Source organism: Hibiscus syriacus, unplaced genomic scaffold (genome assembly GCF_006381635.1).
Source record: "Hibiscus syriacus cultivar Baekdansim isolate YM2019G1 unplaced genomic scaffold, ASM638163v2 tig00110482_pilon, whole genome shotgun sequence".
Taxonomy (NCBI): domain Eukaryota; kingdom Viridiplantae; phylum Streptophyta; class Magnoliopsida; order Malvales; family Malvaceae; genus Hibiscus; species Hibiscus syriacus.
Genome location: NW_024062758.1, coordinates 3723600 through 3749734, shown reverse-complemented (window position 1 = coordinate 3749734; position 26135 = coordinate 3723600). Strand labels below are relative to the sequence as shown.

At 36.0% G+C, this 26135-nt stretch overlaps 1 protein-coding gene and 1 pseudogene across 5 annotated transcripts; both read right to left on the bottom strand.

The window, feature by feature from the left end:
* Positions 1 to 7789: 7789 nt before the first annotated feature.
* On the bottom strand, positions 7790 to 10884 carry LOC120128956 (phosphoglycerate mutase-like protein AT74). Of its 5 annotated transcripts, none has more exons than XM_039146557.1 (4): positions 10299 to 10883; positions 8241 to 8935; positions 8056 to 8155; positions 7796 to 7989 (listed from the first exon to the last, which is right to left on the bottom strand). In XM_039146557.1, exons 1-2 carry the CDS (start codon positions 10741 to 10743, stop codon positions 8457 to 8459), a joined length of 924 nt encoding a protein of 307 aa, XP_039002488.1. In that variant the 5' UTR covers positions 10744 to 10883; the 3' UTR covers positions 7796 to 7989; positions 8056 to 8155; positions 8241 to 8456. The 5 variants fall into 5 exon arrangements, with proteins under 5 accessions (XP_039002491.1, XP_039002489.1, XP_039002487.1 ...); XM_039146559.1 differs by having other exon boundaries at positions 8073 to 8155; XM_039146560.1 differs by having other exon boundaries at positions 7790 to 8155; positions 10335 to 10884.
* A 9058-nt stretch (positions 10885 to 19942) lies between these two features.
* On the bottom strand, positions 19943 to 25869 carry LOC120128957 (annotated as a pseudogene).
* Positions 25870 to 26135: the final 266 nt, after the last annotated feature.

Below are 26135 nucleotides of genomic sequence, written 5' to 3'. Positions count from 1 at the left end.
GTGCTCATAACTCTTTTAACTATTTCGATACATTCATTCTATGAATTAACGAAGTATACAATTAAAAACATATCGGAATATCATTCAACCTCATGAATCATTCTCTAATCTTATACAGACATTCCCTGAGGTTTTCGCTCTTCTCCCTGCCTGGCCAGGGCAGGTGAATGCTATTACCTTCAGGTCTATCGTCTTGTATTTTACTTTGGAAACTCTCATATTTTCATGTGCTCATATCATTTCTTCTATCAGATATCACGTGTGCATATGCTCATCCAATTCATATTGTATAACATATGTCAATTGCATATGTTCACATGTCATCCATCATATCATATAAACATATATATATATATAGATTTCATAAATCATTCTCAGTATTCACTTATCTTATATAACATGACAATTTAACTCTATTAACAAGACATCACACTCCTTATCCTATCAGATCAGAAATATTTTTTTTTCTCTCTTTGTGTTGGCATGTACACTTTTTAAAACACTTTCGACTTCGTTTTTAGCCTAGAATCGGCTAAACCGTAGCTCTGATACCATTAAATGTAACACCCCCAACCCGTATCCGACCCGGATACGAGTCCGAAGTGTCACATTGACTTTTCAAACATTTATTCGTATAAAATAGTGAGTAATTCAAAAACTTGGATAACATTTAACTTATTCAAAACGTTTACAAAATATATCAGAGTTCATACAATTTATATCTTTAGACTACATGCCAACTACACTCTATATACCGTACATATATTTTCTGATCTGACAATTGGGTAAGGAGAACTGACCTGTCTTGCTCCTCTTAGCTCTTTACTCTTCTCACTTCTGTAACCTACGTGTGAAACAATCACACGCTAAGTCGTTGACTTAGTGAGGCATAAAACATATAATAAAACTCTAACTCGTAATCATGCTTGAACAATTTCTACTAACATATCACATACAAGCATCATACCCACATATACATGTAATGATTCCTACTATGCACCTTTCATATATATATATATATATATATATATACATATCCACACATACATATAATTATCTTCTTTCCTATCATTATCATATTATCACCTTTCATATTTCTATTCTCTTGTTCATATAATCAATTAAGCTCATATCATATATCTTATAGCATATACAATAATCACTAACACACATATATCATATACAGTACATTCCATGTTATCTCTTATTAGCCCATGTGCACCTGTGAGAACTGTAGATATGTGAGTCTATTGAGGTTGTGCACCACTATGCTATCACCACAGCTCATATAAATGTCTCGAAGGACCTATCCAGAGGTCACAAAGACCCCGATAACTATCCAGAGGTCATAAAGATCCTCGGTAACTGTCCAGAGGTCATAAAGATCCTCGGTAACTGTCCAGAGGTCATAAAGATCCTCGGTAACTGTCCAGAGGTCATAAAGATCCTCGGTAACTGTCCATATGTTCCTTAGAACATAGGTATACTGTCCATATGTCTCGAAAGACATAGGTAAAACTGTCCATATGTTGCGTAGAACATAGGTAAACCCTCGACTCTTGGCATGCCAACTATACCTATAGCTCTCATATCATATACTATGGGCATTTATTTATACATTTCGTATCACTTGTTCTTTCTCTTCTGTCACATACCACATGTATGTGTAACCATATATCTCATATCATATCACCTGTATCACAAGTGCATGTATTCACGTAGATCGTTTCATATGACTTATACCATTTCTCATTTGTTCATGTAACTTGCATGTCATATCATGTAACATATAACACATAATCATATAGGCTTACGGTTTTATCACCTATCATGTTATTTCACTTATACACTTTTATATCACATAAACTCATATATATAGATCATGTCACATAACTTATCTCATAACTTATTTGATATTCCTATATATTCTCATCTTATAACTTATATTACCTATGCATATAACCTTATGAGCTATTCTTATATTACCCTATATCAACCATACTTTGTTTATCTCACTTTTCATATCATTCATTCAAAAGCATGTTAACACATATAATCATGCATACATACAATTTATGTCATGCATATACATATAATCATATATTCATGCATTAAACATAGGAAATAGACTTGTCACAAGTCTTGTTTCCACTTAGCACCATAAATGAATTAATATGCACTCACCTGGCCTCACTAGTCCATTTCAATCTCTTATCTTCCCTTTTTATCGATCTTACTTGTCAATGATTCCGGAACTCGTTTAGGCTCTGAATCTACATAATTATACATTTTAAGACAATTATTAGATACCTACACCTTTTAATTTGATACTAGCAACTTAAACGAACTTATTAAACCAATATTAACATTTTCCTTTAGGGGGAATCGGTTCCCTCCTGTGGGGGTATCGGTTCCCCTCTGGCATTCTGGAATTCTATGTTCGTTTGAGGGGTATCGGTTCCCCTTGAATGGGTACCGATTCCCCTTGCCCAGAAATCACATTTTTGAGCTCGAAATTCACTTCATTTCAGCTCCATACCTCATACTTCACTTCCATTAATATTCCTAACTTTCATCCACATAATTAAACTCATTTCTACTCCATAATCACTTCGTTAAACTCAAAATCCTATATTTTACATGATATTCAAGAATCATACTCAAATACCAACATGTTCTAACTTTAATTCTATCACCTTATACTTCTTAATTAGCTTGATAACAAGTCAAATCCAACTTCTAATTCTTATTATGACCTCTAATCCAATATTTCATTCAATGACTTCTAACCTTTAATCTCCCTTAACTTACAATTCTCTGAGTTTCTACAACTATTTTTCCTTCTATAATCTTTCTTAAGGCTTCCATAATTAAAACCATGCTTGAATTTGAAGGATTAATCAAGAGAAATTAAACTCACCTTAGCTTGGGCTCTTCACGTTGAAGAAGAAAGAAGAGTCAAGAGTTATCTGGAAACTCTTGTTTCTTTCACTTGGATATTATAATACCCAATATCTATTATTTAATTATTATCTTTGCTCAATGACCCTTTTACCCTTTTAGTTCTCATTCACTTAATAATTCATCCTACCCAACATCTTTAATTACTTCCTTCACTTTTCGATTAATTTAATTTGATCACTGACATTTTAAAATCTTACACTTTAATCACTAACCCGGTATGGAGGATGTTACATGCTACATGACATACAGATAAATGGGAAGCCATAATTTCCTTATTGAATCATACGTATACCAGTGGGCGGAATAATCTGGGGTTCCCTTAGAAGTTCATTGAGTAGAAGCCATGGATCTCAGTTCATAAGAAACCTAGTGTGTTCCATCAGTACGATAAAACCATAATATGTACACTAATCAAATGATAGTTCAATAAAATCCCATAAACCATACTGTAGTGGAGCTTTTTAAACTCGTATTTTAAAACCATACAAAGAGTTAACCTAAGGGAACATCTTAGGGCCTAAGAGCCTACCCAAGATATATTTTGGGGCCTCGGGGCTGTGGGGCCTACCTAAGAACACATCTTAGGGCCGCAAGGCCTACCCGAGAATGATCTCAGGGCCACAGAGCCTATCTAAGAGTCACATTAGGTCTATAAAAATTTTCTAGCTTGATCAGAGCTGTACTTTACAGATTTGTATCTCCAAGATACAGTTTATACAATGATACAAATCCATAAGCCATCACCGTTAAGTCGGTGCATCCATAAAACAGTAACCATAGATTTCAGTGTACCGCATGTTAAAACAATAAAACAATTTTTCAAAATATAAGGAACACACTAGAGAATCCAATTATTTTTCAGATGCATTTTGTAGTTATCAATATGGATAACATAAACTTGTGCAATTTGATCGGATTCCAATAATAAGATCTTATTGAAGAGAATCGATTTCTAACCGATCTAATCAGATATTTCATATTGATACTTTTAGAATTCCACTAAGTTTCTATATGCATCAGGAAAACGTTCAGGAACCTTTTTACATAATAATTCTAAATTCAGATTTACTGCGAGTGATTCCATTACCCAAACAATCAGGGGTATTCAGGAATATACTTTGAATTCATAGGATTTCAGCCCAATTGAACCAAATGAGGTATTCATAATCTTTTCCTTCTGCGTTACTTGCGTTTTCCAACATGACCGAAGTGATTTTAGATGAAAATATAGAATCGAAGATTCGAGCCATTTACAATCTATGACCATCGATCATATTATCAAACAACTCGAGTTACACAACTCCCAAACTAATGTATGTCAACAAGTCAATTCATTATCCTTCCAGTGTATTCACTCTTTAATACCATAATGCAGATCCATAGATCATCCCCATAATCATCATTGAATAAATCTTCCGACAGTCTTTATTTCATTTCCACGTTTCAACAATATCAGGAAATACGGACGTACTTGATCCATGGCTCATAACTCATAAGGACAATTCATCATGTAAGTTCAACAGTGTTTCCAAACTCATCCAATCACCTATTTAATCCTCAGTCATTGATGTTACTTAGTTCGTTTAGTAAGCAAGTCTATCCCGATTACTTTAAAGTTTTCCAGAATAATTTAGACGTTTCTGAATTTCAAATACACGTTGTACTTCATTTCAGTTCAATTTATTCATATAATAAAGTCATTCTGGTATCCGTGGTTGATTTTACTCACGAATACCCACTTAATAGTATTGTATGCGCTCTAGAGTTGAGTTGAGCCAAGTACTTCCAGAATTATCATCGATCCAAATTTGAGAAGATGAACAAACATTCAAGTGGTACTTATATCATTCAGGTAATGATATAGCACTAACGTTGGTTGATCACTTAAGTTGCGTTCCATAACTTTTACTGGTAGCACAACATCCTTGTTTATTTGGATTTCTTAATTAATCCAAGACATTTACTTATTCTAGGTCATAAGGGCATTTTGGTGCTCAACATTTTTCTATTCATTTCAAAGCTTGAGTATATCCATTCATTCCCGAGCTTGGTGACATTCTTGAGTCATTTCCATTCTAGGGGTATTTTGGTCATTTTACAAATCTAGAATATTTCAATCATTTCCTTTCGTTCGGTCTTATTATTTAATTCAAACTTATCATTTATGTCAGTCCCTTTGAACTATTCTGACAAAATATCACCATCGATAAATTATTATTCTTCACGTACTTACTCAAGTCGGAGATTTCCAAGTTAAATGCCTTCTCAGATGTTACTAACGGATTATCAGAATTTTCCATATAAAAATAGGATCTCAACAATCAAATCAGTAATTTATCGGTTTAAAAACAAATTCTCATGTTACTTCCTCATTCAGAGTCATCTTGGACTATTTTTACCTCTCAAGGGCATTTTTGTAATTTCTTAATCAGATAATTTCGATATTAGCTCTTAACGAAAATAATTATACTTTAGAGATCCAATGGTTAATTGCTTTCCCGAACATTCTTTGATCTCGAAATGATTCCTTAACAGACTTATAGTATCTTATACAAACCCTTTTAAGGTTAAAAACTAATTATCTAAATTTTCTAAGCAAAACTAGCATTTCTTATGCACATCTGTAATTATATCGGATCAATATGTCTTTTCAGAGTTATTAACCAACTTCCAGGGACAATTCTTGTTATCCTCAAACATAAGGGTATTTTCGTAATTTTATCCTACCGGAGTATTCTCATAATTTCTCATCCAAGTACATTTAACATTTAACCTTTAAAATATAAGTTACAAATCCATGGCTGATTTCTTTATCACAAATCACACAACTTGTAATTTAATTCTAACATTCCCTCAATCTCTTATATTAATCATTCGATCCGAATTCAGTTATCGAATTTCTACCACATTCATATTGACTGTATAAATTAATCAACTCCACAAAAGTGATCAACATTATCTTATTCATGCATTTACCAATATCAACATGTTCCATAAAACATAAAGAGGTAGTAAAGTATTATCTCGATTTCCGTGCAATACTGATCGACCATTAAATTCCATTAAAACGTCCTCAATCTTGAAATCATCTTCCAATATTTCCTCGGATTTATATCAACAGAAATTACATAAAAAACAGAACTTAATTGTGATAAACGAATCGAATCGGGTGATAAATCAGTTAAAAACAACTTATTGGGTTCGAATTTGGCGAAACGGACTTCGGATTCAGATTCAGAACGTCGAAAGCATAAAATATGACTTTTCGAAAATTTGGAATTTTCAGTTAAAATCAAAGTCAACGGGTTTGACTGGCAATTTCGAGGCATTTGGGTCCGAATTTCAAAAAACGGACTGCGGAATCGGATTTGGAACGTCGAAAATTGTCAGGATAGGTATATTCGGTCAAAGTCAAAGGTCGTTTAATGCCCGGTCAAAGCCAATCAAAGTTCTGGTCAACTGTGGCCAACACCGGTCAACGGTCAACAGTTGACCATTTTATACAAATATCACCTAACAAAAATTAATTACCAAATTAGCCACATTCTGCAAATATTTATCAATCTAACACCCGGATTTTACAAAAATAACATCCAAACATAAATTAATTACTAAATTATCACCCAAACGATTCCCACTCTCGGGGGGTGGCGCGTGAATAGTGCTACGGTGTCGGAAAATTCTTAAAAATTATTTTAAGCTATTTTGAGGCACTAACAAAGCTCGGTTCACAATTTTGAACGGTGGAGAGCTCGATTCCAAAACGTCGAAAACTTTTACGGTCGCAGCCCTCCACGCGCCGACGACGACGGAGAAACGAAGAACACCGGATGACTCGAAACGATGCAAGGAACACGATGGTACGAGAGGTGTCGAAAACGGATTATCGAATCGTCGTGAATCGACGAAAAACCAACTGAAATCGAGTTATTACCGAAAATACTTTCGACTGAAATTAACGACGAACGACGGCGATTCAAGATGAAAGGTTTGAGGGGTTTTGTTCCTCGGTCGACAACGAACACGATGGTGGGTTCGATTCGTCGATTGGAGGTCGGACGGCGAGTAGATCGGAGTTGAAAGGAGGGTTGTTGGAGAGAAAAAACTGGAAAAATTCTGTTGAACCTGCGCACTGGGAGAGTTTATATTTCTCTCCAAAATAAAAATAGTTAAATCATGGGTTTAATCACTAAATTTCTTGTACTTCTTAAAACAGTCTGTCAACTTTAAAATTTTACAATTTAATCCACCGTTTCTTTTAAAATACTAATTAAATTCACCACTTTATAATTTCTTAAATTTAACCCCTAAATTAGAGTGTTACAATATTCACTTATTCCTTTACAAAATCATAGAAATAAAATGATCGTAATTTAAATTTTGAATTTGTAAAACTCTACTATTTAGAGAATATATAATGCTCACATTTTATCATGCATAATTGACTCTTGAATTTTAAAAAATGAATTTGTGGAGACACAAAGATTGACTTTTTGTCTTTAAAATGATTTTTTTAAATTGTTTAAAAAAATATTTTTAAGTATTCAATCTATTTAACCTAAAGGTCGATGTTGATTCTAAATTTCAAAATAAACCAAAGTCTAAAACTTTCAAAATAAAGTCATAATTATTTTTAAAATTTAATTATTTATAAAAAAATGGTTATGACACTATGTTACGAGAACACTCGAGTTTGACATTGCTATGAACTTAGCCAAACGAACTCAAAAAGTTTGTTTTTTTAATCTAGATTGAGTTCAAATTCTAAAAATAAAACTTAACTGAATTTTAATCAAATTACAAAATCAATGAAATGAATTAACCTTGCATCCATTCCCATACAAAGAAAACATTCTAAGAAAATCATATGCAATGAAAAGTGTACCATTCGGCCATAGTTCTCATCAGGTTTCAGATTGATTACCTTCCCTCGGTACTTCATTGGCAATATTGAGCTCCATGGCTAGCCCAGCAATGCATCCCGTGGCTCAAGAACATCAGCTGAAGGTGTTACTTTCTGCAGTACTTATTCCGATTCTTCATTTTTCTTTAAGCATCCGTATCTGAAGCATACCCAGATTTGGAACATACCCGTGTCAGACACATACTCGTATCAGACAACACCTGAGCTGTAAGACCATAGCTTCTGCAGTATCAAAGGAATAAGAAGCACTAGTGTCTGCAATTGGATCTGAAGTTCAACCTCCAAAAGAAAATGGTTTAGCATAAATGACACAGTAGAGGAGAGGAACAGTCTTGAGTTTAGCTAAATTTACCTGCCGTTTTGTCCTTTGTGAGCTGCCGGTTATGGAGATAACTCAGTTCCCAGTATTAGCCGATGTTGGAACTTCAATTTGGTATCTCATTTATCACAAACAAAAAATAATGGTGGAATTCTAGAAAAAGGAAGGGGAAAAAAAGGACTTGACGGATGAGTGATCTACAAATAATGAGCTTTCCAACAGGGAGTTTATGGCACATGTTTCGAAATCTTAAGAATAGGTATCTAAAAAATTGTCTTTGGAATCATCATCTGAATTTTCTTCTTTGACATCTTCGAATTCATTATCTGAAACAACATCTTCTGAGACATCTGCATCTGAGTCTATTTCTTGGTCAAAAAACGAATTAAGATACCATTTAGAATGATAGTTCAAATCAGCTTTGTTGGCCTTGATTCGCCATTTCTGCTCTTCTATCATTTCAGGAGAGAGCCCCCATTCTTGCAACTCTTCATCGGTATGATGGATCGCCAAGCTATATTCTCCACCAGGTCCCAACTCCATAACTCGAATCTCGCAATTGCCAGGATTATATAGCCCCTCAAATTGCTCGACTGACCATTTGAACCACTTCATTAGAAACACCCGAGAGGCTAAACCATGTGAGATTATTATCAGATTCAATTCTTGAGAAGGATTATTGTTAAACCTATTCAAGTCTATATCTCTCCAAAGAGATTCAAGAAAACCTGTAAAATCCAATTAAAAAAAATCAATATCGCTTTTCATCAACCCAAATTAAAATCAAAACCATTTGATTACTAAGGCTCATTCTGGAAAGAAATAAGGTTAAAGAACAAGAAAGATTTATCACTTTATCTCGTTTAAACATTGTATACCATGTATAACACATAGTATTCAAAGCCAGAGATTTGTTTTCAATAGACACGAACTGCTTCACCATCCTAATCTATTCGAAAATAGTCACAACTGGTTCAATTCTACTTTTCTAACCTTAAACCTTTGAGTCGGTGAACACTGCTATCTCAATCTCTATAAGGATGACATGACAAATCCAGCAAACCTGAGACTTATCCTATTTGGTTCATGCAGTCACTCTCTAGAACCAACATATAAAAAGTCCCCGGGACTGAGATTCAAATCCCAACATCCAAACGAGGCAGATGATTTTCAGAAACCAACTCTCAACAAGCATACACAAACAATATAAGAACTAAAAATTATTTATGAAGTAAAATTATGCAATATCATGTAATGCCATCATTATCATCCAAATAAAAAATACCCACTAAATTGACACCTAATCCAATACTTCTGGGGAACAAAAAACTGTTTCGACTCATTTCCTACATATATTGAATTAACATTTGTAAGACAACATTTTCGTGCTAAGATCGGGAGAGGGGGGAAAAACAAAAAATACATGCATCAAAGAAATTTTGTGATCATACAAGGAAGGAATAAACCAGAGTTTTGTATATGCAGTTCAACAGTCCTTTAATATTTCATTCTCATCATAAACAAAACATGAACCCGATTTTCATTCAAAAGTTATTTTCTTTCAAGGTTTCAAAATCCATTGTATCATTCCCAGAAGTATTTATTTCAAACAAAAGAAGAAAAAAAACAATACAAGAGAAACATTCAATAAAATATATCCAAAGCCATCTGATTTCCCAATTCCTAGTCACCATTTTCTCAACAGACACTAGATTCCCTAATCACCCTTTTAAGCAAAATGCAAAGCTTCCATTAAAAAAGAATGCAAATTTGATGAAGAAGAACATATTGGAAACCTAAGCTCAAACAAAGTCAAGAAATCAATAAACCTGAGTCTTGTGTATGCAGTTTAACTACCTTCTAACCTGTTTTTTGTTTCAATATACAAAGCAGGAACCGAGAACCCAATAGCAAAAATACAGAGAGAAGCAGCCAATAAAATAGACAACAAGGATATTCAGTTTCCCATTTCCCAATACCAAATTTCCATTTTTCTCAACAGAATCTAGATTTCCTAAGCACCCTTTTAAACAAAATGCAAAGTTTCCATTAAAAAAAAGAATGCAAATTTGATGATGAAGAAGGACATACTGGAAACTCGATCAAAAACATCTGCAGCAGATTCACCTTCAGGGAACCTATAAAAAAACCTCCCAAATTTTTCCCTCGTTTCTTTTGTAATCCTCATCCTTTCAGCCACCTGAAAATTCCCGAAATCCTGTTCCCTAATCCTACACTCTTCTCTCACACCGATCACTCTTTTCTTCGAGAACGATTTCCCAATCTCCCGTAGCGTGGATCGGGTGCGCTCGTAAGGAGATACGTAGAAGTAAACCCGCCAATCTTGGGAAGGCCCCTTGGTCGAAATGAGGTCCCGGAGCCGGGAACCAGCAAGTCGGGCTTGGGCTCGGCCATGTTCGGTTAAGGAGATCTTGTAGTCGGGGGTTGTCGTGTAGACCGAGGGGTCTTTGTTGCCTTCGGACTCACCATGTCGGACAAGGATTATGTGTTTCGGTAACAACCTAAAGTTCGGCATCTTTTTTCCAATCGTTTGCTTAAAGATTCGTCATTTTCAATTGCGAATTTCACCATTGTTTCGTCATACTTGCTTTGCTAATGCTTGCCGTTGCTAGGCTAGTTTCATTTGTTGGGGAAGATTATAACAGATATAGCTCCAGTGCTCTATTTATTGGGTGCATAACCAAGGTCAAAACAGTCATTAGAATCACACAGAGCATTGATCTTGTGGTTCCGTAAACCCATCGTGGGGGAAACTAAAAGAAGTTGCTTAAAGAACATCTCATTATCCCGAAAATACCCATATACGAGGAAACATATATTTTGGAAAACATGAGCCCAACAAATAAAATAGTGTGCAACTTTTGCAGACTGAATTAAAAAAAAACCCAAAGATCAAAACTTTCTAAGTTATCATGTAAAGTGAAAATCATGGTTTGTATGAAAATGAGTTATCGTGTTTTCTTCATAATAATTGACTGCAGCCAACCATGAAGTTCAAGGCTCATCAAAGATAAAAAAAACCATGGGGAACTTATTCTACTCAATGGAGTTTTTCTGATGGTTGATTTTGTCTTGGGTGTGTATTGTTTTGGCTCTTTACTGGTGACAAAGATTCAATATTATACTAACGAGTTCCGGATTTCAGTTATGGTCCAACTACAATGATTACGCTTACGATTAAAAGGAGAAATTATTATGAGATTTGCATTGCCTTTTCTTCTTTTGACAGGTAAGCTTTTACTTCTCCAATTGAATAGCAAAATTTTTTATTTGACGCGTTTTCTCATCGCAGAATTTCATGTGGATTTGATTTCTTATCAAATATTATAAATTCAAGATAATCAGAACCGTGATTTGCATGGTGGTCGGGGGTTTCGCTTGCAAAATTGAAGCCCCTCGAACACTGGAATCCACATAAGCGATGACTTTCACATATGAGATATGCCATAAGACTAGCCATTGAGAATGGGTGGCGAGAAAATTACTATTGTTAATTGCTTGACCAATTCTAAAGAAGACATATCAGTTGTTGGATTATTGCTCAACAAGTCTCGCGAAGCACTCGTTAATAATCTGGATCTTGAAGTCTTTTATGCAAATCGTGAGGTTAATAGGGTAGCACACTCTTTGGCTCGATGGATCTTGTCGAGAATTAATCCTTTTGATTCTACTTTGATGAGTCTGATTGTATAAAAAAATGATGTACTTCTTGTCGTTATGGTGTTAGAATGAATAAATATTACTTTCAAAAAAAATATATATTAGCAACGAGTAAAAATGTTTTTGTAGAGAAACCATAGAACCGCTTTAGCATTGCTGGTGGGTTGTGCTACAACATCGACCCATTTGGATATGTAGTCAACAACGACTAAAATAAAAAGTATTCCACATGATGAGGGATATGGTCCCATGAAATTTAATCCCCATATATCAAATAGTTCGATCTCTAAAATAGGTTGTGTTGGCATTTCGTTGGGACGAGAAATGCTACCAGTTCTTTGGCATCGATCACATTGGTTGATAAAATCATTTGCATCCTTGAACAACAACGACCAATAACCACATTACAGGACTTTTGATGCAGTCCACTTTCCTCGAAAATGACTACCATAAGATGCATTGTGGCAATAAGGCAAAAATGCTTTAGTGCTCACATTCAAGGCACATCTTCATAGAATCTGATCATTGCATTGCTTGAAAAGGTACGACTCCTTCCAATGATATGCACATACATATCTCTTGATTTTTTTTCTACCTTAGTAATTAAGGTCAGGTGACAACAAACCACTTACCAAATCAAAGTCCGCATACTAAGGCAAAATTTCAACTGCAAGTAACTCTCATCGGGAAAAGTGTTTGGTATCAGTAATATCTTTTTGTCTTCACTACCAACTTCCAAGTGTGATAAATGATCAACCACTTGGTTCTCGAACCCTTTTTTGTCTTTAACTTCAATGTCGAATTCTTGAAGAAACAACATCCATCTCATTAACCTTTGCTTGGTATCTTTCTTGGGAAAACAAATGCTTCAAAAATGAATGGGCAGTGTATACAATGACCTTAGTTCTAACTAAATAAGATCAAAACTTATCAAAGGCAAACACCACAACTAGCAATTCATTCTCGGTTGTTGTGTAGTTCATCTGGGCAACATTTAGTGTTCGACTAGCATAACCTATAGCATGGAAGACTTTTTCTTTGCCCCAGCAGTGCTCTAATGGCTTGGTCACTAGCATCAGCATAAACTCAAATGGGCGATTCCAATATGGAGCTACTACTAAAGGACCAGTAATAAGTTTTAGCTTTATTGTTTCAAAGGACTTCAACACTTTATCATCCACCATAAATTTCATATTATGCTCCAGCAATGAACATAATGGTCTAGCAATTTGATAGAAATATTTGATGAATCTTCAATAAAAAACCAGCATGTCCTAAGAAACTTCTAACTGATTTCACATTAGTGGGAGGGGACAACTTATCAATAATGTCCACTTTAGCCTTATCAATTTCAATGCCGTGGCGAGAAACGTGATGCCCTAGTACTATACCCTCAGTCACCATGAAGTGACATTTCTCCCAATTTAAAACCAAATTGGTTTCTTCTCATCATTTCAACACAACGACCAAATGAGTGAGACATTAATCAAAATGTTGCCCAAAAACAGAAAAATAATCCATAAATTCCTCTAAGTAGTATTCAATCATGTCAGAGGATATTTCCATCATGCATCGCTGAAATGTTGCTAGAGCATTGCACATAACAAACGACATTCATCGGAAGGAAAATGTTCCATATGTGCAGGTGAAAGTAGTTTTCTCCTAATCTTTAGGGGCTATAGTTATTTGGTTATAACCGCCACACCTATCTAAGAAACAATAAAAAGCTTTGCTGGCGAGACGATCCAACATTTGATCTATAAATGGAAACGAGAAGTGATATTTCCTTATAGTCTTATTGAGCTTTCTATAGTCCATACGGATTCTCCATCCAATAGTAGTCCTCATTGGCACTAACTCATTCTTATCATTCCTCACCACGTCATTCGTCACCACAATAATGTCACATTTTTTGGAACACATTGTACAAGACTTACCTAATTGTTGTCTGAGATTGGGTATATAACTCCAACATCCAACCATTTAATGATCTCCTTCCGAATAACTTCTTTCATGATTGGATTTAACCTTCTATGTTGTTCAATGGAACTATTGTTGGGATCATCCATAAAGATTTTGTGCATACAGAATGCTGGACTAATGCCTTTAATATCAGTGATGCTCCAAGCAATCATTCGTATGTACTGCTTCAGAGCAGTAAGTAGCTTAGCTTCTTGCGGTGCTTTAAGCTGTGCTGCAACAATAACAAGCAAAGTTTCATTGTCTCCACCTTGCATACTTCAAGTGCTCGGGCAAAGGATTCAATTCCAATGTGGGTGGCTCTTCAATCGAAGACTTCTAAACTTGAATAGGTCGGTTGTGAAATTACAACGATTCATAATGCTGCATATATTTGCCTTTAACTTCCTCATCCTCGATTATCGCCTCAATTGTCATAGCATTGTTGGTAGCATTTTAATGTTGTGGCATTTATCCCAATATTCATGCACGAACATATCAATGATATCAATAGAATAGCATTCATCATTATCATCAACATAAGAAACATTATTCAAGACATTAAAAGTAATGTGTTCATCGTTCAAACGCATAGTAAGTTTCCCATTTTCCACATCAATCAACGCATGTCTGGTGGCAAGAAAAGGTCGGCCAAGTATAATGAGAATATCCTTGTTGACTTCACAATCCAAACTGATGAAATCTATTGGAAAAAAATAAACTTATCCACTCGAATCAGCATATTCTCAACCACTCCAAACAGATTCGAATTGCTGCGCCCTGTGTGGAAAAAAATAGTGAAACAACAAATCACCTCCTGATTCATTGTGAAGTATCCTGGAGATTATGGCAGGCTTGGTGTGGCCTTTGGAACGTTCATTTGGCAGTGCCAGAGTCCTTCAAAAGCCTGTTGATTATATGAGAAGATGCTTCTATTAAACCCTCAATCAGACCGCTATGGAAGCTCGCTTTCTTTGGAATAGTCTGGTCTATCTGGATGGCGCGTAAGGATGCAATTTTTAAGAATAAGAAGAGTGAGTGCCAGAGTCCTTCAAAAGCCTGTTGTTTGATATAGTGCTGCTTAGAATTGGCTTTTGAGCAAGAAATCTATGGCCGTAATCGGTTCTTTCCGTAAATGATTTCATTAGGTCTGCTCTGTCCGTGTCAATTCGGCCAAAGTGTTGTAGTAGACAGAGACTCGATTCATGAATAGCACCAATCAATGACAAACTAAATTTCAATGTCGATGCTACCGTAAGAGGTATCGTGGGCGAGGCCCACATCGGTGGAATTCTAAGGGACGATAATGGTGAGACCCTGATTCGTTTTTCGAGATCGATCGGGGTGTTGGATGAACTTGCTGCCATTCTTGAAGCATGTCAGATCTTTTCATCTTCTAAATGGGCGGGGTTGAGAGCTCTGATTATCGAGTCGGACTCTTTAAAGGTTGTACAGTGGATTGAGAACCCCCGTCTTTCCCCGCTCCACTTCGCTGCTGTGGTGGCTAAATGTAAAGATTACTGTATCCGTTATTCGTGGAAGGTAAAGTTTGATTACAGGGAAAGGAACACTGCTGCTAACGCATTGGCTCAAGAAGGGTTACACAGTTCTACTCATTTCATTTGGTGTAAGGCTAATGGCTAACTTATGCTATTGAATCGGTCTGCAATTATACAGGTATGCTCTTTTAACGAGCCAATTTCTGTGTCTGGAAAGTTGTCAGATATCTGTTCCTGCTATGTGGTTAGTGCTGTGGGGTTTGCTGGTTAGTTCATGTGATGTATTGAGGTAAAAAATACTTGGCAGTCAAGATTCGATCGTACAACTCTGGATCAGTTTTACGCGGGATGGAAGTGCTTCGAGTTTAGTTATTGATTCTGCTGGATGGGAGTCTTTTTGCTTCAATTGGCGCCTATGTTTCTGTTTTGGATTTAAGTCAATTGGTCATGGGCTGTGCCTTGAGTTTTAATTGGAGATGTAACACGTATAGTGCAAATGAGGGGCAGAGTTAATGATCCGTATTTGTTCCATGCTTGTGGTTCACCAGTAGATGTGCACATTTGTCGGATTTTAATCCGATCCGGATCGGTTTTTATTCGATTCGGTTTTTTTCCATAGAAAAAAAACCGGTTTATAAAATAACCGGTTCGGTTTCTAACCGGTTTGGAGGGCCGGATATCCTAACCGGTGTAACCGGTTTCGGTTTTAAAAAAACCGGTTTTTTTAAAAAACCGGTTTTTTTAAAAAACCGGTTATAAAAAAACCGATTTTAATATTCCAGATTGCTCATAGGGAATCGATTCCCCCCCAAGGGGGTACCGATTCCTTACTGAATGGTTTGGCTCCAAGATTTCCAGAATGCTCGGAGGGAACCGATTCCCCCATAGGGGTACCGATTCCCCCTATTCAACGGTCGAAATATTTGAATTTTACACTTAGGGAACCGATTCCCTATGAGAGGAAACCGATTCCCTATGAGAGGGTACCGATTCCCCCACGCTCCAAGCATTTTTTAAAACGTTTTCACACTTAAACGACTATTATCTTCATTAATTATCACTAACGTTCAGAAGTGATTCAAGGTGTATTTAAGCAAGCTTAGAAGCCATTGATCAAAGACAAGAAACATCAAGCAACTAGAATCAAGAGAGAATCAAAGAGAAAGCATCAAACATCAAGTTCGATAAATTCAAATACTTAATTGAAATACTTAATTAACTCAACATAATTGAAATACTTAAATACTTCCAAGTTTGATAAATTCAAATACTTAAAAACTTCCAAGTTCGATAAATTCAAATACTTAAAAACTTCAAGTTCGATAATTGAAACAAAGTTTACGATAATTGAAATAAAGTTATAAAATAAACTACATTGCCATCTCTTCTTCATCATCTTCGCCTTCTTCGTTTGGAGGGGATATTCCAAGTTCGACTTCTTCAATGTGTAAGTTTGCTTCCAAATCGGCATCAATTGCATCTTCTAGGGTGGTGATATGTTGCTTACGAGCCGCTCCATCCAAATAATCCTTTAAACAAATGCATACTTCCACCGACTCGGGACTTAGTCTTGATCTCCGTTGCGATATAACCCTGCCACTAACAGAAAAAGCGGATTCCGAAGCTACCGTAGAAGCTTGGACGGTTAGTAAATCACGGGCCATGGCGGCTAGAATCGGAAATTGTGCTTCCTTTCTTTCCACCAAGCCAAAATATCCAAACTTTCAAACTCTTCAAATGTCATTTTTGATAGAAAATCGCATGACATGTAATTTCCAACTCGCTACTTGGGGTGGTAGTACGTGATCGTTTGGATTGGGAATTTACAAGAGTGTTAAAAAGATTCAAATTTATGTTACTTGGACGTCTACTAGATGATTCCGCATTCATTCTCATTTGATCGTATATTACACTACTTGATCCGTATTTAGTTAAATAAATTACAAACATGTCTCGAAAACATTTGTTAAAATAATTTATTTGGTTTTGGACAAAGTTGGGTTCATCATCGGTTAGATTAAAAGCAAACGCAATTTGTTCAATTAGTGTTTCAACCCCACCAACATTTAACGTTGGGTTTAAAGCAGCGGCACAAGTAAAAATGGGAGGAACTCCTTAAAATATTTTAAAAGTTTTCCTTCATTGCAAAGCCAATTTCTTGAAAAACTTCGGTTTCAAATTCAAAGTCATTTAGTCGGGTAGCCAACAAAAATATTTGATTAAGAACCAACGGGCTAGTAGGGTAATAAACACGGATAAAAAAGTTGTTGCATTTTTAAAAACCTCAAGCAAATCGGTTATTTTGGCTATAGTTTCCCACTCGAATCCGGATAAATGTTTGGGACATGACCCCTCTCGAAAAGGCGATCGTGAAATGTTTGCAATGTTTCCTTTGCCTTAAGGCAGTATGCATCATCATCCAAGTTGAGTTCCAACGAGTTGGACAATCCAAATTAGGACCCAAAGCTTTTTTATTAACAGATTACAAAATCGTTTATAATCATTTAGTCTTTTGTTGTTGTTACAAAGAACCGATTTTATCATTGTTTTAAATTCTAATCTAATTGGCTCAATAACCTCCAAACCGGCTTGCACGGATAAATTAATTATGTGTGCAACGCAACGGGTATGAAAAAACGCACCGTCTAAAATCGGTTGAAAGTAATATTTTCAATCTTGGACCGCGTTTGTATTATTCGATGCATTATCAAAGGATAAAAAAAAACTTTATTTTCTAATTTATAAAGACAAATTACCCTTTTTAAAAGTGTAAATAAATTAGCACCGGTATGCGGCTCACCGAATAATTCAAACGCGATTGTTCTTTTCATCATTTGCCAATTATCTTGATCTAACCAATGTGACGTAACTGCTAAAAAAGAATTTTCAGTATTATGAGGGGAACTCCAAACGTCACATGTAAGCGACACACCATAACGGTGTTCTTGGAATCCTAAAATCATTTTTCCCTCGCCGTACGCCACATTTTTATAGCATCTCTTCTAAGGGTAGTACGACTTACTTGAGTATAACGTGGTTGCATTAGTTGTTGAATTGTTGTCGTGAAATCTTCATCATCAAAGTGGTCGAACGACAATGCTTTTGTAATCACGAACTTTGTAAACGCTTCTCGTAATTTTTCGTTGTCGTAACAAAAACACCACCTTGCGGTGTAAGATTCGATTGACTAGGATCCGATCTTGAGCGAAGTGCCTTGCATGATTTTGTCAAATGGTTCTTCAACGTTGTGTTTCCTTCCAATGCAAGAAACTTTAGACAAAGTTTACAACGCGCCCTCCTCGAGCCATTTGACATCTCACATAAATCGTAGTGATCCCAAATATCTTTGTTTCGAGTGTGTTCGATCACTCTCACGACTTCAAGGTTTCCCGACGGAAGATTCAGCCGTGTTACTCATGATGAACAAAAAATTACAAAACTAAGATTTGAGAGATGTTTAAGTGTTGTGTAATAAGATTTGAGAAAGTTGTAATCAACCAAATACATCCCCAACCTATTTATACATGTTTAGGGTGGTAAAATGGTAATTTTTTAAAGAAAAAAAGGTCAAAAACGGCTATATTAACGGCTAGTTTTTTAAACCCAGACCGATTTTTTTTTCGGATAAAAACTGGTTTTTAAACCGGTAAAAAAATCGGTCTAGGTTTTTTTCTCCAAACCGGTTAAAATAACCGGTTTAAAAAAATCCGATCCGGTTAAAAAAAAATCGGTTTTTCCCAAATCCGATTTCGGATATTTTTTTCACAAAATCGGATATTCAGATTTTTTGTACACCCCTATTCACCAGGCTGTTGAGTGGTAATGAATTTGTAAAACTCATGGTGACATAAAGGGGAAAGGAGGGATCTTATGTTTTCATCAGTCATTACTTGTGTGTGTTATATTTTACTAGTTTGGGTAAGATTTTAATCAGGTTATGTACGAGTTTGTTTATCAAAATAATCGATTAGGAGTAATCTTTTTTCTCCATATTCAATTCAATCTAATTGATTTCTTTACTCACCAACACGCAATTTCATTACAGAGCACAAAGCACAAGACAAGACCAGTCCCCATGGAATATACCGGACTAACCCAGGCAAAGCACAAGACAAGACCATTTACAATGGAATATACAGGGTTAACTGAGGGCAAAGCACAAGACAAGACCATTTACCATGGAATATACCGGGTTAACTCAGGGCAAATGGCTGATATAATGAAGAAAAAAAATCTCAAATAGTCCACTCAAGTAATTATTCCTTAGTTAAACAGTAACTTTGAGAATACCCTGCATCTTCACCCAATTTCCTTTTTTTTCTCTACAAAGTTGAAGACATATATTACCATGTGTCTTTGCCTTGAGACCGTAGAACACACCCTAGTTCAGGAAATAATTTGGGCTATACCAGATTTTTTTTTCCAACGCCCTATTTGGATGAGGAAGCCGGTTAACTCAAGATCAGCTCGGGACATTGTAAATTCTATATATTTATCCTTTTGAGATTCAATACAAGATCTTAGAGCAGAATTCACTCCACAATATTCATAACCAAGAATACCTCCAAGCTTTCAAGTTTTGAACTTCAAATCGTCTTTCTCTTCTTTACAGAGCGTCTAATAATTTTAGTCTAGAATTAGCAGACTGATCTTCCATAACAAACTGATGCAATGTACAAATTTTTGGCCCATTTTTCCTGCAAAAAATAAACATAATCATCAAATTAGATAAGAACACAATAAAAAAAATGGTTCAGCAGACATTAAACACTTGGCACCTGTTGTAAATGTTTAAAACAAGTTAATTGCTATAAACTTGTAATTACTCAAACTCTGGAGGTGAGCGTAAGATACGAATGTGTCGAGTACATGGGCATGCTAAAACTTTCCATACAATCAGAGAACTATACCTCCATACCATGTGTCCACATTAGTTGGACACGGAAAGAATCAGAGCAACATAGGCTATCGGTGTTAAAAGATAGCAAGAGGCAAAATTCGGATATACCAACCTTCACATGGGTGCTCGGAAAGGCAGATGTACGAAGAGTTTCCTGAGTTTCGTCTACCATTTTTCGTTTCGGAATACTAAGAATGAAGGCAGCTTGATCTCCAGTTGCAGCCATAGATGTTATTCTATAGCCACTCTCCCATCGCCGATGTATTCCTTCACTCGGATATAGAAAGTCAGCTCCACAACCTTGAATCATTGAAATTAGTATTAAAAGTACAATCAGATACTTTGGCAATGGAGGGTAGTGGAAAACTGAAGATGTATGTAAAAATTAAAAGAAAAAAGGAATACTTGATTGGAGAATCCGGCGTTCCTCGACATTACCACACCCCAGCGACTCCCAGAAGTTGTCATTGATGTTACATGGAAGCCTTCTTTCCATTTCTTGTTTATCCACTTGAAGGGAAAAGATTCACTCACTTTGTATGACTGTTGGGTATAAGGCGTTCCTACAAAGTTGTGGAATTTTGATAACAGCTTAGAAATAGCGTCTATATTTCTTAGAATCGGGTTCAGGTATCAAATACGAGAATCATAGCTCAAAATGTAATTATCTGGATATGAGTAACATAGCTTAGAAATAGTGTCTATGTTTACCAACCTTTCGACATAACAACCAAGGAACTCCCATTATTTGATCCAGCTATTGAACTAATATAGTAGTTCTTTTCCCACTGCTCCATAATCCAATCCTGGTGGAATCAGATTGATATTAAAGTAAGAAGTACGTAAAAAAATGCACGTAAACCAAACCAAAAATTGACATAAATTAGTGCTTTAGAACTTACTTTGTGTAAGAAGACGGTCGACAATTCATAAACCTGGGAAGAGAAAACCTGTTCCGGCATCCATGATAAGGGCCCAGAGATTAGCTGCTGAAGCCACGCAACTAATAAACAACCCATCTTCATTACCCTTATCTACATGCTGATGCAGCCTCGAATCTGCTACATTATAGTGATATCTACAAGGTTCATGAAAAATACATATGATGAACATGTACCAGTTCAGAATTACCTAAGTTGTTGAACAAAATCCTTACGAAGAAAATTTTGAATCTCAAGGATGAATATCTTATATTTCACACCAAGTATAAACAGAAATTTAACATCTACGTGTTGCAATCTAGTGTACCGCATTCAAACTACTTAATGAGTGGAGGATACAAGTATATGCCAGATACGGATATGTTAGTTAAATTTAAATCCAACTGACATCTCCAAATCCATGTCCAGAAACAAGTCAAACATAATTACTTTCAAGAAAAATGAAAAGACGACGCAACAAATCATTCAACTTTGAACAGCCACTAACTATGAGAACAAGGGTCTTTTGCCGAGTTTCCTCATCATATGAGATCAATAATAAAAGCATTTCCCAAATATGCTGCAATGTTGCTGTTAGATGAAAAATAAATTAAATGAAAATACAATCATTGTCCATTAATATTCGCTGCCGGAGCAATGTATAGCAAATATTGATTCGTCATGCAACCCATTTAAACTTATGGGTTACCACTTACGAGCATCATCCAGGAGTAGATATGGATATTATATTCAACAAGTAAATGCAACTTTACCTCTGCTTCATAGGGCACCGTGCATTGTAAACGGAAATCCACTGAGTAGCAGGGCTCCCTAATCGTACTTTTTTCTTAGGTGCTCATCTTCTTCCAAATTAATGACTAATCTTCCTCGTTTTTGTCCGCCTATTTATACAAAAGGAGAAAGGAGAAAATTGCTCAATTGAACAACCAATTTAATTGAGTTTATTGGGGAAAAGATGTAACCACCACCTTAAGAGCTCCATCTATTCTAATTGGTCTCAGTGCGGTGCACGGTTCAATTAAGCTTTCAAAGATGGATATGAGCTTGGCATAATTGGGCTCTTCATCAAACTTCATATTTGTAACAACTTCAAGGAACTGCTTAAACGGAGCAGGACAAAAGCAACACATTAACTCTGGAGAAGTGGACATCTTTTTCTTGCAAACAAGAAAACTCTTGCTATCCCCCTGCAAAGTTCCACACAAAGGTCAAATAGTTAAAGAGTAAGGAAGTAAAGTAGACCTATGCTACTTGGAATAAGATGTGACCCTAGGATACAGGTACGTGTCTGACATGGGCATGTCCAATTTTTTCTTTTCTATGCATTTGGGAAAATCCTACGAGTGTCATATCCCCATACCCATGCAAAGTTCCACACAAAGGTCAAATAGTTAAAGAGTAAGGAAGTAAAGTAGACCTATGCTACTTGGAATAAGATGTGACCCTAGGATACAGGTACGTGTCTGACATGGGCATGTCCAATTTTTTCTTTTCTATGCATTTGGGAAAATCCTACGAGTGTCATATCCCCATACCCATGTTGGAAGATGTCAGACACAGGTGCCAGATACAGGTATTTCAAAAAAGATGAGGAGACAGAGCAACATAGAATCAGAATAGGTAAATCCTTAATCAAAACAATAACACAAACCTGATAACCCTGCCATGGTAACCGTCCTTTTATTAGAAATATCAATGTGTATGCCAATGACTCAAGGTCATCCCTACGACTTCCAATCCGACCTAAATGTGCATGTACACTAGCATACCTAACTGTACCCCTGATAGAAGAAAAAAATTATAAGACATTAACACTGAAAATAAGTAGAAATAGGTGACAATAAAACACAGTTGACACACCTGAATACATCAGGCCTCTGATCATAATCAACATGTTGACCGGAGTGTGCATCTTTCCATCTAGAAGCTGATCCAAGAAAATGGGAAACATATTGAAATTAATACTGACTCATGAACCGTGTTTATTCAACTTGGTTAAAACATGACAAAAAATTAGAATCTCATAGAGAAATCTTCCATTGAAGAACATACCTAAACCAAGATCAATAAGATATAACTTCTTCTCATCAGCCGATCCCCGTTGACCTAGCAAAAAGTTCTCAGGCTTCACATCTCCATGCACAAACCTTTTTTCAAGAAGACAATAAAAAGCAACGATCAGTTGCAATATGCAAATTAGGAGGTGTGAATTTGATACAGTGCAGAAAGTTACAATACACCCTACCCCTTTAAATGAAGCTTTTCGAGAATTGATATCGCCTCTACTGCTATGCATGCAGCCATATTAGATGACATCCTGTCACACAACATGTAACAAATCTAAAAGAGTACAAGACACAGACAAAGCTGAAGATTATATCTCTTACGATTGTCCTAGAGTATTCCAAACATCCCATAGACTAGGACCGAGCATATCCATTACCTGAAATATTCATTACCGTTCCTTAAGATACATTAATTAATTTGGGAGCTGAGAGTTAAGACACTAAAGAGATCAAAATCGAAACTCACAAGAATGTAGAAGTCTCCCTGGAGGCCCCTGTAGTGCACCCAAGGAATCCCATAGCACCCATTTAGGGAACTTTTAATTTTGCAAGGAAATTAAGAAGAAAAGGAGAGAATCAAGACACTGCATGAAAAATATGTCGAAAAACAAAGCTTGAGATAGAAGTTTATGATTAAAAGTGCCATACTTGTAAACTTGCCACTCGTAAGGTGGGCCATAATTGCAACTTTTACTGTTTCGGTGCTCAAACTTCAACGCTACCTGTGATGAAAATACTCATGACATTATATGCCAAATAGTTCAAGCAGGAAAACCCTTAAACATGGGCATGAGTTTCTCGAACAAACCTCGACAGCATCTGGTCCAATTCTACCACTACCACCGCTCTCCCTTCTGCCAACGTAAACTTGGCCAAAACCACCCTTACCCAATTTCCTTTCTATCCTATATACAGGAGAATTACCCACTTGAACCTGCATGTGGCAAAAAAATGGTGTTCAGCCAAGTGCTTTGTTAATATGGACAACAAAATAAAAAGTTTTAGTAAGTACAAAACACATTATCAAAATATACTGAACGCCAGCAATTTGATGCCAAAACATCCCTCCCTATCATGTTAAATAAACTAGAAACTATTATCCAAATAGTCTTGAGCGGATCAGAATGCTGAAATGAAGACATAACAAATTTCCTATTATCTGAGGAAAGCATACTGGAAAAGAATCGCAGCCAGTTTTCTTCCCGAAAATGCCTCCCGGGATAAGCAACTTAATATAGAAGATTTAAGTAACGGATAAACATATTCAACAAAAAGAAAGATACAGTAATTAATATTGAGCTACCTTTTCAGGAATCGGTGTTGTGCTAGCTTCTTCTTCAACACCTACTATTTTGTCAGGACTCCCACCATCCATGGCAATATCTTTGTTAGCCACTACCTCTACCTGGTTGAAAACGGGTTGAGCAGAGGCTAAAGGTGGAGCCCCAGGAAGAAGCTGACAAGGTTCAGGGTCTAAAACTATCAACGTAGCCCCCCGGCCTCTACCAGCTGCAGTTGGCCTATTGGTTACTGCCTAAGAGGGCCCTTGGGCCACAGGTGCAGCCCTACCCCTACCCCTTCATCTTCCGCTCACTCGCCTCCTGGTTTGGTTTTGTGCAGACGGTAGCCGATTCTCTGCTTGATCAACTGGTTGAGAAGGAATCTGAAGATCATCAAGACGTTTCGATCCTCGGGCTCCACGTCGCAACTCTGGCATCCTCAACCCATGCAAGTCACATTCCACTCAATCCCCTTCCGACAGGTCCAGATATTCTGTGACCAAACAGGTAACCAATTTACCAAAATAGAAACTAGTAAACGACATATGTAAGCAAAATACGACACATTTGGAAAGCTCAAATGATAACTAACTAAATATTAAACATTTTAAACATACCCTAGCACAAATAACCAAGGTTCACATAAACTGTCTCTCATGGAATTTCCAGAAACCAAATTATAAACAATAATAACATAATTCCGGATTAAATTATCCAAATGAGGAAACAAATAACACTTACTAAAATTATTCACTATGTAGCTAAAGAGAAGTGGGGGCAACAAAAAGATAAGATTATTTCAACAAATAAAGTTCAAAATTAAAATCAATTTTGCCAAGAAAATGGTAGCTATAAAGCAAATGTAGCAAAAAACACGCAAAATCTATGCATGTTCATTACATATTTGATCCCTCACCAAAAAAAAACTTCATTGAACCAATCAATCAAACAGAACAGAAAATCTTAATACAGCAATATTCATATTTCATCACCCCCAAACATGATTTAAAATAGACAAGATTCAAATTTTTACTAGAAAACTTTCATTCTATAATCAGTTTAAACCGGTTCTCGGTAACCAAACAATCCTACAACCCTAACTCTGATCATTCAACGTTTCAGCAAAAATAAATAGGTGAATATAAAAGCGATCATCAAACAAGCTACAAACATTCTAAAAGTAAAATAACTCACAGATCAATTATCCTCAGAAAAAAAATAGATGGGTCGACCTTAGATCCTTACGGAAATACTCATAAAACACATTTTTTGGGGGATTGATTTAAAAACAAGCTATAAAAATCAAGACTTGAAACGAAAATCAAGACTAGTTCTTTGGATTGGTTGGGGATAAAATGAAAGATGAAAGTAGACCAAAAATTAGGGTAAAAAGAAGAGAGATGAAAAAGATTTTTTCCCCTCTGAGATCGATTGATTAAAATTGAATGCAAGACGAGCTAAAGATGATGAATTCTAGTACTGGTAATTGGGTGAGGGTCTTTAATTTGTGTCAAGTAAAAATATAAACAAATAAATAACCTTTGGAGTGTTTTCCTCTTTAAAATTTACCTTTTTAAGATTATTGTAAGATTGACGTGTTTA